We start from the raw sequence: 17113 nt of genomic DNA on the forward strand, positions 1-17113 counted from the left end.
GCGTTTTTGTCTATTATTTGGAAAACTATAATAGATACATGGAAACTTCAAAAAGCAAACATGATCAGCAAGACAACATCTGCAAATAGGTCCACATTTTGTCAGTTATCTTTATATAGGGGTTATTGTTCTTAAACGACTATTTGTTAAGAGTTTTGGGCAAAAACCAGAGAAGAAAGAGAGACACTGGAAACATAAAAAATGATCAGCAATACAAGTTCAACAAAAATGTGATTTAAGTCATGAATTATATTCTACTCTACAATGTTGGAGAGTGATTATTGTTGAAGATGCACATAGACCTAGGTAAGAGACATAGGCTCTCTAGATCCTTTAGTTTCGTTTATTCTACACATGGTGTGTTTGATTTTGTTAAAAAAACAAAAAATTCACAGCATAATTGTTATTTCTAAATACTTATTTGTAACATTGTTTCATATCTTTTAGTTAATTGTGTTGACAGACATTTAGAAAAGATTGGTGATAATGTAGCCATAATATGGGAAAAAGATGAACCTGGCACAGAAGAATTTATTACATACAGGTAGAACACTTATGTTGAATAGAATGAAACATTTACAATGTATGAAACAGGTAAGATTTGGAAATTTGATAGCTTATGATTATTTTTGATAGAAGTTGATTTGATCATGGATTAATTGAATTCAAAAGTGACTCCTATAAATCAGGAATCAAAAAATGTTTTTATGCCTTGCAAAAATGATAATGGAGCAGATAAATTTTCCCATGTTAAAAGTCATTACAGTTATATTTCACATGGGTCAAGGGTCTTGAAAGCAATTTTGTTTATGCCTCATTATGAATTTGACTGAACCTATAGATTTGTGTTTTCTGTATGAGGTTATGAACAGAGCTCCAGATTAGACAATTATAAATACTCAATTTAGATCTAGGAATTTAAACAGTTAAATGATTTATATTTTCATTGGTTTTGAAAATAAAATAGTGAATGGAAATGGGGAATGTGTCAAAGAGACAACAAACTGACCAAAAAGCAGAAAACAGACCAATTAAGGCCACCAATCGGTCTTCTTTGCAGCAAGAAAATTGCGCACCCAGAAAATGTATGAACATAAGTTGTCAGACCACCAATTCAAAACCCCTATATAATCAACCAAATTAAACTCTTGCAGTGAAATTCTACGGTTCAGAAGTCAAGTGCTACTGAAATGACCACTGGTTATGTGGAAATCTTAAATAAGTATACTATGGAGCACATTAATCCTCAATTTGTTATGCAAAATCATGGACAAGTAAATTTAAGCTCAAAATGGTCTACATATATTTCTCTTTCACCAAAAGTTTCATTTCTGCAAATTTGTTTGTTAGTTTAAGTAAATAAGTAAACAATGACTTCAAAAGCATTATTTTTAAAGGCAGTACTGGAATCAGATTATTTTTCTTTTTCTCATCAGAACATTTGGTATGTTGAAAAAATGGAAATCCGCCTAAACTATCAATATCCATCTGAAACTTATTGAAAATCAGAGCTGTTCAACATCATCACCTGTATGACATGACCGACATACCTATCATCTCGGACCCTTTGTTCTGTATCAATTTCTATCTATTACATCCAATAAAAGTTTTATAAATTCCGATTTCATTTTCAACAAATAATTTTGACTGGTGCCCAAGTCTCTTTGTAAACAGATAAGTAGAAACGGACAGTGCCACAGTTGACATCGTCTAAACCCCCTCAGACCAAATGGAGTCTTCCATATTATAAGCATTAAGAAACTACATAACACTTGTTGCACTGACATATATGTCTCTGCTGTTGATCAAATGTAAAGTCAAATTCATTTAACATGTTAATAATCATCAGATGTGTTTATATATAATTATTCCTGTGTTGATTAAAATCTGAATAGATTGATAATGGTCTTTAATAAAGATATAGGGCATGGTGAAGATTATTAGCAAAAGCTAATATTAACAGTACAAGTGCTTTATTTCAAACCAGAATATACATTTCCAATGATGCTGTCCGTGATCTAATAGAGTGTATTAAAACTATTTATATATATATATATACTTAATTACTCTTATCGCCATGGCAGTCAGCAGGGTTTAAGAACATCTGTTGTTCGACATGCTAGTCAAATGCGTTTTTTTAAAATATACTTTTTCACTTTTTTGGTCTTTTGGAAAATGTTGTTTGTGCTGTATTTAGACCCCTCTACCAAGAAATTTGTTTTGCATGCACACGTATAAAAATGCCGTTTTTATCCAACGCAATCATAGGTTTGAACGTTGTTTTCAATTTAGACTTGTTTATATTTTTTGTTTGGGCTTGTTTTATATTTGCCTTTGGGTTTATGTAATCCGTTCATCCTATTTTGACTCTTCAAAATTCAAGAGTCAATCCTAAATTGAGGTAAATTATATGGCCTTCCAAATACCGTTTCGATTCCTAACATCACTGAAGAGACATTAATTGTCGAAATCCGGATATGGTGTACCAATTTTTGCACCTTATGTTTGCGGTATACCATCTTTCCTGCAAGTTTATTTATCCCCTACCGACGAAGTCGAAGGGGACTTTAGGTTTGCACTCTGTCTGTCCATCCGTATGTCTGGCAAATCAGCTTTCCACACTTTTTTTCTTCATTCTTGAAGATATTGATTTGATATTTGGTATATAGTTTTGCCATGACAAGTAATAGATCAAGTTCGAATTTTGTTCCGGTCTGATGATTTAGTCCAGAGTTATGGACCATAACTCTGGACCATATCTAATGTTAGAGTACTATCTTAAACCATATTTCTGTACAAAGGGAGATAACTCATTTTTTTAGACATTCTTTGGTAAATTATTTGAAGAATTTTTTGGCAGGTTTTTTGTTATTTTGTATAAACTAATTTTCTGAATGCTATATATATATAAAATAAATTATGAAGTGAAATCCTTTAATTAGATGATAATCTATTTTTATTAATGTATATATTACATTACATTGTGTTGATAAAAATTGTTGACATTTTATAGATAAGTTACAAATCTATATTAGTTTGTGACAAATAAAAGAAAAAATATTTGGAACTATTAATTATATTTGATTATAATTTGAAAATAGATATACACTGTATTACATCATATCTAATTTTAGAGAACTATGAATCATATCTAATGTTAAAGTGTTTTCCACACTTTTTTTCATCATTCTTGAAGATATTGATTGATAATTGGTATATAGTTTTATCATGACAAGGTATACAGATCAAGTTCGAAATTTTGTTTCGCTCTGATAAGTTTGTGCAGAGTTATGGTCCTTGGACTTGAAAAATTCACTCATTTAATCAGTTTTCCACACTGTTTTAAGTCATGCTTGAAGATATTGACTTTATATTTTCTTTTTGTTTACACCATGACAAGTAATAGAACAAGTTAGCTTTTTGTTCCAGTATAATGAATTTTTACCCAGTAGGGAACTATGCAATACTCTCAGAATGCTTGTTGTTTTCTGTTTGGTATTAAATTAATATTTAAGATCCATTTTGTTACATCTGGTGATCCGTTTATTTGGCAATCGCCATGGCAGTCAGCAGGGTTTAAGAACATCTGTAGTTCGACCTGCTAGTCGAATGCGTTTTGTTAAAATATACTTTTTCACTTTTTTGGTTTTTGTTGTAATACCACCATTGATTTTCCCCTATTAGTCTTTGTTAAATTTGCACTTTTCAAAAAATTGTGCAGAATTGATCTTTGTTTTAAATAAAGAAATACTTGGCATGAGTAAAGTTTTATCCTGTCCAGTACTATAGAAAAAATTTCACATAACATTTCATTGCATATAAGAAAATAACCATCACTGGAAGTTAACCAATCAAATTTTCCCCCTTTTTTAACCTGTGTACAAGCTTTAGTAACCATGTAACCTCAAGTTTCCAAAATATTCTATAGAAACCCCAAATAAAAAAATAATGGTGCTTTGAAATACCCAAGATATATGTTTATGACCCAGAAATGTTTTACTGCAATGAGATGTAGGATCAATTACCTACAACTGTCAAATTCAAGGGAATATTTTTTTTCGACCTATTTTCATATGCAACCGGATGTGACGTACTATGATTTGGTGGTATTACACCTTTTTGGAAAATGTTGTTTGTGCTGTATTTAGACCCTTCTACCAAGAAATTTGTTTTGCATGCACACGTATACAAATTGCGGTTTTTATCCAACGCAATCATAGGATTGAACGTTGTTTTCAATTTAGACTTGTTTAACTACTCTTATATATATATACCATTGTATACTGATATACTGAATGTGTTCACTCAACATATCTATATACAAATAATGCATTTATAATGGTTATCTGCAGTGAAAAGTCAAGTCACATCAACTGTCATATCTCAAAGCTGTCACAGTGAGTGAGTTTGTATGTCCCTTTGGTATCTTTTGGACAGTTATTGAATCAAACCATTTGTTTAGACAGTGTTTTCACTGCTTCCAATTTCCACATTTGTGAAATGCTCTTCAATTTTGTACCATATACTGAGTAATAATCTTTACATGAAAAAACGATATGCTTCCAAATTCATGAACTCATCTTGCCCAGCATAATTATTAGTCCCCTACCGACGAAGTTGAAGGGGACTTTAGGTTTGCACTCCGTCTGTCTGTCTGTCTGTCTGTCTGTCTGTCCGTCTGTCAGTCCAGCAAATCAGTTTTCCACACTTTTTTTCTTCATGCTTGAAGATATTGATTTGATATTTGGTGTATTGTTTTATCATGACAAGTTACAGATCAGTTTGAAGTTTGTTCTGGACTGATGATTTTGTGCAGAGTTATGGTCCTTGAACTTAGAAAATTCACTCAAATAATCAGTTTTGCTCACTTTTTATGCCCCTGCCGTAGCGTAGGGGGCATTAAGTTTTACTCTTGTCCGTCTGTACGTATGTACGTATGTACGTCCCAAAATTGGTTTCCGTTCTCTAACTTTAGTTTGCCTCAACCAAATGTTATGAAACTTATACACAATGCTTATTACCACAAAACAAAGATCAAGTTTGAATTTTGGCATCACTTTTACCGTTCTAGAGTTATGCCCCTTTACAAATGGAAAAATTTCCGTTCTCTAATTTTAGTTTGCTACAACCAAATGTTATGAAACTTATACACAATGTTTATTACCACAAAACACAGATCAAGTTTGAATTTTGGTGGCGTCACTTTAACCATTCTAGAGTTATGCCCCTTAAGAAATGGAAAAATTGCAAAATTTGTATTTTCTTCTTAATATCAAGTAATTTTTATACGACCGCAAAAATTTTTGCGGTCGTATATTGGTATGACGATGGCGTCGTCGTCGTCATCGTTTTCGTCGTCGTCCGAAGACACATTGGTTTTTGCACTCTTACTTTAGTTTAAGTGAATGGATCTCTTTGAAATTTTACCATAAGGTTAAATACCACAAAAGGAAGGTTGGGATTGATTTTTGGGGTTATGGTACCAACAGTTAAGGAATTGGGGGCCAAAAAGGGGCCAAAAATAAGCATTTTCTAGTTTCCAGACAATAACTGTGGAACGGTGTATGGATCTCTCTGAAATTATACTACAAGTTTCCATACCACAAAGGGATGGTTAGGATTTGCTTTGGGGGGTTATGGCTCAAACTGTTTAGGAATTAGGGCAAAAAAGGGGGAAAAACAAGGTTGTCCTGGTTAATGGACAAATACTTTAGTACAAAACATAATTTAAAGCAGTGTAAGGGAGATAAATCAAATAGATCATTGAAATAACCTCCCTTACACTGCTTTTAAATTATTTTTAAAGTAATGGTTAATGAACAATTAAGATAATTTAAAAGTGTAAGGGAGGTAATCCAAATACAACGTTTGGTTACTTCCCTTACACTGCTTTTAAATTATGTTTAAAGAAATGCATATTTATAAAGGAAGACCAGTAAAAATATCTGCAAATAAAAAGAATCTTCAAGTATTATTTTTTTTTCAAATTTCAAATATTGAAAAATTTCAAGAAGTAATCTTTAATTGCACAGTATGGCGCATTAGATTTGTAAAATCTTTGACCACATTTATTTATTTGTTATGCCGAATCTAACCGTGTATTTAGATTTTTAATTTTGGGTCCAGTTTTCAAATTGGTCTACATTAAGGTCCAAAGGTTCCAAAATTAAACTTTGTTTGATTTTAACAAAAATTGAATATATGGGGTTCTTTGATATGCTGAATCTAAACATATATTTAGATTTTGATTTTTGGCCCAGTTTTCAAGTTGGTCCAAATTGGGGTCCAAAATTAAACTTTGTTTGATTTCAACAAAAATTGAATATATGGGGTTCTTTGATATGCAGAATCTAACCATGTATTTAGATTTTTTATTTGTGGGCCCAGCTATCAAATTGGTTCATATTGAGGTCAAAAGGGTCCAAAATTAAACTTTGTTTGATTTCATCAAAAATTGAATTATTGGGGTTCTTTGATATGCCAAATCTAACCGTGTATTTAGATTTTTAATTTTGGGTCCTGTTTTTTAAATTGGTCTACATTAAGGTCCAAAGGGTCCAAAATTAAACTTAGTTTGATTTTAACAAAAATTGAATTCTTGGGGTTCTTTGATATACTGAATCTAAACATGTGTTTAGATTTTTAATTATGGGCCCAGTTTTCAAGTTGGTCCAAGTTGGGGTATAAAATTAAACTTTGTTTGATTTCAACAAAAATTGAATAAATGGGGTTCTTTGATATGCTGAATCTAAACATGTATTTAGATTTTAGATTTTTGGCCCAGTTTTCAAGTTGGTCCAAATTGGGGTCAAAAATTAAACTTTGTTTGATTTCAACAAAAATCGAATATATGGGGTTCTTTGATATGCTGAATCTAACCATGTATTTAAATTTTTTTTTGTGGGCCCCGCTATCAAATTGGTTCATATTGAGGTCGAAAGGGTCCAAAATTAAACTTTGTTTGATTTCATCAAAAATTGAATTATTGGGGTTCTTTGATATGCCAAATCTAACCGTGTATTTAGATTTTTAATTTTGGGTCCCGTTTTTTAAATTGGTCTACATTAAGGTCCAAAGGGTCCAAAATAAAACTTAGTTTGATTTTAACAAAAATTGAATTCTTGGGGTTCTTTGATATGCTGAATCTAAACATGTGTTTAGATTTTTGATTATGGGCCCAGTTTTCAAGTTGGTCCAAGTTGGGGTATAAAATTAAACTTTGTTTGATTTCAACAAAAATTGAATATATGGGGTTCTTTGATATGCTGAATCTAACCATGTATTTTGATTTTGGACATTGGACCATAATAGGTAAATTAAAAAAACTCAAGTTCTTAGACCACATTCTTTCTGTGTCAAAAACCTATGCTGTGTCAAATATTTAATAACAATCCAAATTCAGAGCTGTATCAAGCTTGAATTTTGTGTCCATACTTGCCCCAACTGTTCAGGGTTTTGACCTCTGTGGTCGTATCAAGCTGCGCCCAGCGAAGCATTTTATTAAAATTGGAGTTATCTTCCTTTGTCCATGATTATAGTTGAATCAACTACAATCAATGCTTTATACAATGCAATGTTTAATTTTGACTTCCACTGATAAAACACAGATCAAGTTGGATTTGGGTAGTGTCACTTTAATCATTATTGAGTTATGCCCCTTTATAAATTGAAAGATTGCAAAATTTTTAGTTTCCATTCTGTAACTTAAGTTTGCCCAAACCAAACATTATGAAACCTATACACAATATTCATTACCACAAAACTAAGATCAAGTACAAATTTTTTGTTTCCGTTTTCTATCTTTAGTTTGCCTCAACCAAATGTTATGAAACTTACAATGTATACATAATGCTTATTAATACATAATACAGATTAAGAACGAAATTTGGTGGCAACACTTTTACCATTCTTGAGTTATGTCCCTTTATAAATATAAAAATTGCTGAATTTTTCGTTTCCGTTCTCTAACTTTAGTTTGTCTCAACCAAATGTTATAAAACTTATACACAACCGTTCTAGAGTTATGCGTGTTTACAAATAGAAAAATTGCTGAATTTTTAGTTTCTGTTCTCTACTTAAGTTAGCCTCAACCAAATGTTATGAGACTTACACACAATGCTTATTACCACAAAACTCAGATCAAGTTCAAATTTGGGTAGCGTCACTTTTACCGTTCTTCAGTTATGTCCCTTTATAACTATATGATATGCAAGTGGGGGCATCATCTGTGTCCACATGTGGACACTATCCACATTTATTTTCATCATGCTTGAAGATATTAATTTGATAATTGGTATATAGTTTTATCATGACAAGTTACAGATCAAGTTCGAATTTTGTTCCGGTTTGATGATTTTGTGCAGAGTTATGGTCCTTGGACTTACAAAATTCACTCAAATAATCAATTTTCCACATTTTCATCCGTCATGCTTGAAGATATTGACTTGATATTTGTTATATAGTTTACACCATGACAAGTTATAGATCAAGTAAGGATTTTGTTAAAGTACAATGAATTTTTAACCGGTAGGGGACTATGTATTGGCAGGCAATACACACAATGCTTGTTAATTATCAACTTTTATCAATATTTTGATTTTGGAGGTGCTGATCTCTTCCATTTGTTCAAATTGACTCATTTATGAATTCTTGACTAAGGAAATGAAATTGCATGTAACAAAAATATACTTCAATATTGTGAATCTTTCTAGCTTTTCTTTGGCTAATTCTTTGTATGAAGAAAATCAAAAGATACAAATTGCTTTTCAGACAATGTTCATCTTTTGTTCAGGAAGAGTTCAGATCATAGTAAGCTATTGCCTAGATATTTGTCAGAAAGGGTTCAGAAGATTTGAGGTAGAGTTCACGCATTGTTCAGGAAAGATTCCATTGGTTTTATGGGCATTGTTCAGCTTTTCATGAATATTTTCCTGCAGACACTATTTTTTCCCAAAAAATTCTTTAAGTAATACGTACAATACATAACTATATGGTGCCATAGGTGAAAGAGAATAAACTTTTAAAAGAGAATAAACTTTTTAGTTGTCTTAGATCGGTGCTTTGTGTCCTTTGTAATTTGTTGCTAGTTGTTTTTGTGAGTACCAATCTGATGAGTTTAGCCCTTTCCGACAGAATTTTCAAAAAATGCATTAAAGTGAAAAACAACCGGAAGAAAGTTTAAATTTGGAATTTTAATTGCTATTCACAAAATAATCATATTGACATAGTTGTAAAATATTAGCATTAGATGTAGCCCTTATTGTTGAAAGACTGAACAAAAAGTAGATTGAAAATAGGGTCTTATGGCACATTCAGCACATTTAGCATTAATTTGAAAAAAAAAACGAATTACCCCCTTTTTTGCATGTTTTGAATCAACGTAAAAAGATCAAGAAACTAAGTGAAAAAAAATAATCACTGGATTCTTAGTTAAGCATCAAGAAAGGTAAGCCTATATTTGACTTAACTTTGTTGATAAGAATAAAAGGAATCAGACTGCATTGTGTGACAACAGTATGTACATCTTTGCCAGTACACATAACGAAATACATGCATATGTACCTGTAGAAAACTTATTAAAAACGGTATTTCACATCCTAAATTTTACGGTAATATTGTACTAAAAGCGCGGAAATCACTATGTGATCCGTGTAAACTCATTGAATCTTTAAACAAACTTATTAGTAAAGGTTATCTTATTAATGTTGTAATAAACAGGCTATTATTTCAACTTGGAATTATTTTTAACTATGGAATTTGCATGATTCCTTGTGCTTGAAATTTTTAATAAATTCCATGTTTATTCTATATTTTAATGTTCTGTGCGGCGCACAACACTTTCTATTACAAAGATAGTACATTTTCAATAGGATGTACTGTGCGGCGCACAACACTATCTATACAAAATACATTGTATGGAAAGTGTTATGCACCTCTCAAAACATTATAATACAGAATAAACATGGAATTTATTAAAAATTTCAAGCAGAAGAAATTATGAAAATTACATAATTAAAAATAGTTCCAAGTTGAAATAATAAGATGTTTGAATATTGTTTACATTGGCACAAATATCGATTTTGTCATCAACAAATTAGAACATAACTAAATTTGTATTATTTTCGAATTTTTTTTTGGGATGTATAAATACACATCCACGTTCATTTTCTATATAGAGATTGCTTTATCTATATATAACATTATGAAATTGAGAATGGAAATGGGGGAATGTTTCAAAGCGACAACAACCCGACCATAGAGCAGACAACAGCCGAAGGCCACCAATTGGTCTTCAATGCAGCGAGAAACTCCTGCACCCGGAGGCATCCTTCAGCTGGCCCCTAAACAAATATGTATACTAGTTCAGTGATAATGTATGTCATACTAAACTCCAAATTATACACAAGAAACTAAAATTAAAAATGATACAAGACTAACAAAGGCCAGAGGCTCCTGACTTGGGACAGGCGCAAAAATGTGGCGAGGTTAAACATGTTTTTTGAGATCTCAACCCTCCCCCTATACCTCTAGCCAATGTAGAAAAATTGAAAAAAAAACCGAATTACCCCCTTTTTTGCATGTTTGGAATCAGCGTAAAAAGATCAAGAAACTAAGTGAAAAAAAATAATCACTGGATTCTTAGTTAAGTTATACATATTTATTATAAGGTTAAATCCTAACTATCCTACTGCCTGTCGATACTTTTATTTTGGCATTGCACAAGTCATGTCTCCTTTGACTGTCCATGGCATTAAAATACTAAATCCCTAGGATGTGTTTTAGTTGATTTTAGTCTCTGATGCATGATTTTTTATTATACCCCCGCTTTAAAAAAGTGGGGGTATACTGTTTTACCTCTGTCGTCCATCCGTCCGTCCCATGAATATTTTTCGTCACATCTTTCTCAGGAACTACATTACAAGGATTTCTGAATTTTGGTTTCTGGGTTTATATGAGTCAGCTATACCGTGTGATGCGTTTTCAGATTCGTCACTTAACAACTTCCTGTTTGCCTTATACTTTTAGTGGGGCGGGGGTATCATTAGTGAGCAGTAGCTCAAAGATTCACTTGTTCTTAATTGTTTTTATCTTTTTTAACTAGCTTCAGTAACTGCGAGTACTCTCATATTGTACTTTCGTGTTAATTTGACCTGTTGCCACACAATTTGCAATGCATTTTTCTTATTCAATATTTACTTATTTTATGTTATATCTCGTCTCACTTTTTTTAGCTCACCTGTCCCAAAAGGGCCAAGTGAGCTTTTCTCATCACTTGGCGTCAGTCGTTGTCGTCCATCGTCATCGTCCGCCGTTGTCGTCCGTTAACTTTTACAAAAATCTTCTCCTCTGAAACTACTGGGCCAAATGAAACCAAACTTGGCCTAAATCATCCTTAGGGTATCTAGTTTAAAAAATGTATCCGATGACCCCGTCCATCAAACAAGAAGGTGGCCGTGGCTAAGAATAGAACATGGGGGTAAAATGCTGTTTTTGGCTTATATCTCTGAAACTGAAGCGTTTAGAGCAAATATGACATGGGGGTAAAAATGTTCATCAGGTCAAGATCTATCTGCTGTAAACTTTTCTGACGCATCAGACAACCCGTTGTTGGGTTGCTGCCTCTGAATTGGTAATTTTAAGGAAATTTTGCAGTTTTTATACGACCGCAAAAATTGAAAATTTTTTGGTCGTATATTGGTATGACGTTGGCGTCGTCGTCGTCGTCGTCGTCGTCTGGCGTCGTCCGGCGTCGTCCGAAGACACATTGGTTTTCACACTCTAACTTTAGTTTAAGTGAATGGATCTCCATGAAATTTTACCATAAGGTTCATTACCACGAAAGGAAGGTGGGGATTGATTTTGGGGGTTATGGTACCAACAGTTAAGGAATTAGGGGCCAAAAAGGGGCCAAAAATAAGCATTTTTGTAACTTCCAGACAATAACTTGTGTGTAAGTGTATGGATCTCTCTGACATTGTACCACAAGGTTCCATATCACAAAGGGAAGGCTGTAATTGATTTTGGGGGTAATTGCCTCAAAATTTTAGGAATTAGGGGCCAAAAAAGGGGCAAAAAACAAGCATTTTTCTAGTTTCATGACAATAACTTGTGTGTAAGTGTTTGGATATTTCTGAAATTGTACTACAAGGTTCCATATCACAAAGGGAAAGCTGGAATTGAGTTTGGGGGTAATTGCCCGAAACGTTTAGGAATTGGGGGCCAAAAAGGGGCCAAAAATAAGCATTTTTCTAGTTTCCAGACAATAACTTGTGTTCAAGTGTATGGATCTCTCTGAAATTGTACTGCAAGGTACCATACCACAAAGGGAAGGCTAGGATTGAGTTTGGGGGTGATGAATCATAAGGGGGTTCAAAAAATTTGGGGGGGGGATTTTTTTTTTTCTTTTTTTTTCTTTTTTTCCTTTTTTTTTTCTTTTAAAATTTTCCATTTTAAGTTGGTTATTTCTGATTAATATTTAAAAGCAAATAATAATGATATGGTAGGAGATACACACCAAACAGGATGTGTAAATTATTATATAATAAGTATTGTGCAATTGCAAGAAATCTTCAATTGCACAGTATTGCGCAATAGCAAGAAATCTTCAATTGCACAGTATTGCGCAATAGCAAGAAATATCCAATAGCACAATATTGCGCAATAGCAAGAAATTGTCAATTGTACAGTATTGCACAATAGCAAGAAATATTCAATTGCACAGTATTGTGCAAAAGAAGATACTTCGTATAAATTGCTTATTTCTTGATCAATTTCAATAGGGTTTTATTCTTGAATTCTTGGAGTTCTTTAATATGCTGAATCTAACCGTGTATTAAGTTTTTGGATTTAGGGCCCCGTTTTTAAATTGGTCCACATTGAGGTCCAAAGGGTCCAAAATTTAACTTTGTTTGATTTCATCAAAAATTGAATTATTGGGGTTCTTTGATATGCCGAATCTAACCGTGTATTTAGATTCTTAATTTTTGGTTCCGTTTTCAAATTGGTCTACATTAAGGTCAAAAGGGTCCAAAATTAAACTTAGTTTGATTTTAACAAAAATTGAATTTTTAGGGTACTTTGATATGCTGAATCTAAACATGTATTTAGATTTTAAATAATGGACCCAGTTTTCAAGTTGGTCCAGATCGGGGTCCAAAATTAAACTTTGTTTGATTTCAACAAAAATTGAATATATGGGGTTCTTTGATATGCTGAATCTAACCATGTATTTAGATTTTTGATTTTTGGGCCCCGTTATCAACTTTGTCCACATTGAGGTCAAAAGGGTCCAAAATTAAACTTTGTTTGATTTCATCAAAAATTGAATTCTTGGGGTTCTTTGATATGCTGAATCTTACCATGTATTTAGATTTTTTATTTTGTGGGCCTGCTATCAAATTGGTTCATATTGAGGTCAAAAGGGTCCAAAATTAAACTTTGTTTGATTTCAACAAAAATTGAATATATGGGGTTCTTTGATATGCTGAATCTAACCATGTATTTAGATTTTTGATTTTTGGGCCCCGTTATCAACTTTGTCCACATTGAGGTCAAAAGGGTCCAAAATTAAACTTTGTTTGATTTCAACAAAAATTGAATATATGGGGTTCTTTGATATGCTGAATCTAACCATGTATTTAGATTTTTGATTTTTGGGCCCCGTTATCAACTTTGTCCACATTGAGGTCAAAAGGGTCCATAATTAAACTTTGTTTGATTTCATCAAAAATTGAATTATTGGGGTTCTTTGATATGCCAAATCTAACCGTGTATTTAGATTTTTAATTTTGGGTCCCGTTTTTAAATTGGTCTACATTAAGGTCCAAAGGGTCCAAAATTAAACTTAGTTTGATTTTAACAAAAATTGAATTCTTGGGGTTCTTTGATATGCTGAATCTAAACATGTTTTTTTTTATTTTGATTATGGGCCCAGTTTTCAAGTTGGTCCAAGTTGGGGTCCAAAATTAAACTTTGTTTGATTTCAACAAAAATTGAATATATGGGGTTCTTTGATATGCTGAATCTAAACATGTATTTAGATTTTAGATTTTTGGCCCAGTTTTCAAGTTGGTCCAAATTGGAGTCCAAAATTAAACTTTGTTTGATTTCAACAAAAATTGAATTTATGGGGTTCTTTGATATGCTGAATCTTACCATGTATTTAGATTTTTTATTTGTGGGCCCGCTATCAAATTGGTTCATATTGAGGTCAAAAGGGTCCAAAATTAAACTTTGTTTGATTTCATCAAAAATTTAATTATTGGGGTTCTTTGATATGCCAAATCTAACCGTGTATTTAGATTTTTAATTTCGGGTCCCGTTTTTTAAATTGGTCTACATTAAGGTCCAAAGGGTCCAAAATTAAACTTAGTTTGATTTTAACAAAAATTGAATTTTTGGGGTTCTTTGATATGCTGAATCTAAACATGTGTTTAGATTTTTGATTATGGGACCAGTTTTCAAGTTGGTCCAAGTTGGGGTCCAAAATTAAACTTTGTTTGATTTCAACAAAAATTGAATATATGGGGTTCTTTGATATGCTGAATCTAAACATGTATTTAGATTTTAGATTTTTGGCCCAGTTTTCAAGTTGGTCCAAATTGGGGTCCAAAATTAAACTTTGTTTGATTTCAACAAAAATTGAATATATGGGGTTCTTTGATATGCTGAATCTTACCATGTATTTAGATTTTTTTATTTTGTGGGCCTGCTATCAAATTGGTTCATATTGAGGTCAAAAGGGTCCAAAATTAAACTTTGTTTGATTTCATCAAAAATTGAATTATTGGGGTTCTTTGATATGCCAAATCTAACCGTGTTTTTAGATTTTTAATTTTGGGTCCCGTTTTTTAAATTGGTCTACATTAAGGTCCAAAGGGTCCAAAATTAAACTTAGTTTGATTTTAACAAAAATTGAATTCTTGGGGTACTTTGATATGCTGAATCTAAACATGTGTTTAGATTTTTGATTATGGGACCAGTTTTCAAGTTTGTCCAAGTTGGGGTCCAAAATTAAACTTTGTTTGATTTCAACAAAAATTGAATATATGGGGTTCTTTGATATGCTGAATCTAACCATGTATTTTGATTTTGGACATTGGACCATAATAGGTAAATTAAAAAAATTGAAGTTCTTAGACCACATTCTTTCTGTGTCAGAAACCTATGCTGTGTCAAATATTTAATCACAATCCAAATTCAGAGCTGTATCAAGCTTGAATGTTGTGTCCATACTTGCCCCAACTGTTCAGGGTTCGACCTCTGCGGTCGTATCAAGCTGCGCCCAGCGAAGCATTTTATTGGTTATTATCCTGAATATTATAATAGATAGAGATAAACTGCAAACAGCAAAAATGTTCAGCAAAGTCAGATCTACAAATAAGTCTACTTGACCAAAATTGTCAATTGACCCCTTCAGGAGTTATTGCCCTTTAAAGTCAATTTTTCACAATTTTTCGTAAATTTTTTAATCTTTTACAAAAATCTTTTCTTCAGAAACTGCTGGGCCATGTCCATTATAGATAGAGATAACTGTAAACAGCAAGAATGTTCAGTAAAGTAAGATCAACAAACAAGTCACCATCACCAAAACAGAGAATTTTGTCATGAATTCTATTCTTGTCTTTAATGTTGTAGAGTCCTTTGTTTAATATGCACTGCAGCACATAGACCAAGGTGAGCGACACAGGCTCTTAAGAGCCTCTAGTTAATATGTACCACTTTTGATAAGTATTTAGTATGACGATAAATTTTCACTTCTGTTCTCGTACTATGAACAACAAATTTATTTATTTTGTAAAAAATATTTCCTTACTCCTAACAACAAAATTATTATATTTAAATTGACCTGTGTACGTTATTTTATTTAACGCCATTTTGTCCAAGGTTATAGTTGTCTTTTTGACATTGTTTTACATCTCCCCTTTTTTATTTAATATTGTATTTATATTGTGTCATAGATCAAATTTATTCGTTCAGTGTATGTTTACTTGTTTTTGTTAATATGTTTTTTTGATTGAGTTAAGCCATTTCAATTGACATTTTATAGTGTGTCTTTCTATGTTGTAATGTTACACTACTATTTCAGGTTAGGGTGAAGGTTGGCACCTGTTAACATGTTTAAACTTGCTGCATTTGTTTGCACCTGTCCTAAGTCAGGAACCTGTTGTTCAGTGGTTGTCGTTTGTTGATGTGTTTCTCGTTTCTCGTTTTTATATAGATTAGACCGTTCGTTTTCCTGTTTTAATGGTTTTACACTAGTCATTTTGGGGCCCTTTATAGCTTGCTGTTCGGTGTGAGCCAAGGCTCTGTGTTGAAGGCCGTTATTTGACCTATAATTGTTTACTTTTTACACATTGTGACTTGGATGAAGAGTTGTCTCATTGGCACTCATACCACATCTTCTTATTTCTATAATAAACATACATGTCACAACAATGACTAAACAATGGCTAAAATGAAAACCAGGTAAGATTCATATCTAACTTTTTTTATTCAGACAATTATCAGTAATGATAAACAAGATTAGCAATGTACTGAAAAGGCATGGAGTAGGAAAAGGTGATCCTGTTGCAATTTATTTGCCCACTACTCCCATGGCAGTAGCGGCCATGTTAGCATGTGCTAGAATTGGTGCTATTCACAATGTGGTGTTTGCCGGTTTTAGTGCTGGATCATTATCTGACAGAATCAAAGATGGTAAGGTTTTCTAAAATATAATAAAGAAATATATATAGGTCATTATTACACATATATAATAATGAAATACGTACCTAGTTATTTCTCTTTTATGTTAATACACAAGGAATTTTCATTTGTCACTTTTCTTAGTTTATCCTTCTTTTTAAAATTAGCCACTGTCTCACATTTCAATCAGTTGGTGTCTGTGGTCAGTTGATTAACTTTTTTATGAAATCAATGACCAATCAGACCAACCTTGTACTGCATCATCACTAAAAAATTACTACTTAAAAAATTATGTTGTCAAATCATTGTTGCTACTGTTGGTAAAAATCAACAAAAGGTTATCATGTACAATATCTACAACACTTTTAAATCCTAAACAACAAATTTACAAATTTCAGTTGATCAGCCTTTCTGTCATCAAACATAA

General features: G+C 32.3%; 1 protein-coding gene and 1 long non-coding RNA gene across 3 annotated transcripts in view; both read left to right on the plus strand.

Annotated features, from left to right (window-relative positions):
- The window catches only part of LOC127698940 (acetyl-coenzyme A synthetase 2-like, mitochondrial), a 345845-nt gene that overhangs the window by 28165 nt on the left and 300567 nt on the right, over positions 1–17113 (plus strand). For both annotated transcript variants that reach the window (XM_052202708.1, XM_052202709.1), the window contains exons 2-3: positions 448–544; positions 16499–16698. In XM_052202708.1, coding sequence (XP_052058668.1) covers positions 448–544; positions 16499–16698 — 297 coding nt within the window. The remainder of the gene's footprint in view (positions 1–447; positions 545–16498; positions 16699–17113) is intronic.
- LOC127699020 (uncharacterized) lies at positions 13130–15339 on the plus strand. Its single transcript, XR_007981008.1, has 2 exons — positions 13130–13277; positions 13414–15339. It is a non-coding gene; the product is annotated as an uncharacterized LOC127699020 (long non-coding RNA).

Source organism: Mytilus californianus, unplaced genomic scaffold (genome assembly GCF_021869535.1).
Source record: "Mytilus californianus isolate M0D057914Y unplaced genomic scaffold, xbMytCali1.0.p SCAF_4, whole genome shotgun sequence".
Lineage (NCBI taxonomy): Eukaryota > Metazoa > Mollusca > Bivalvia > Mytilida > Mytilidae > Mytilus > Mytilus californianus.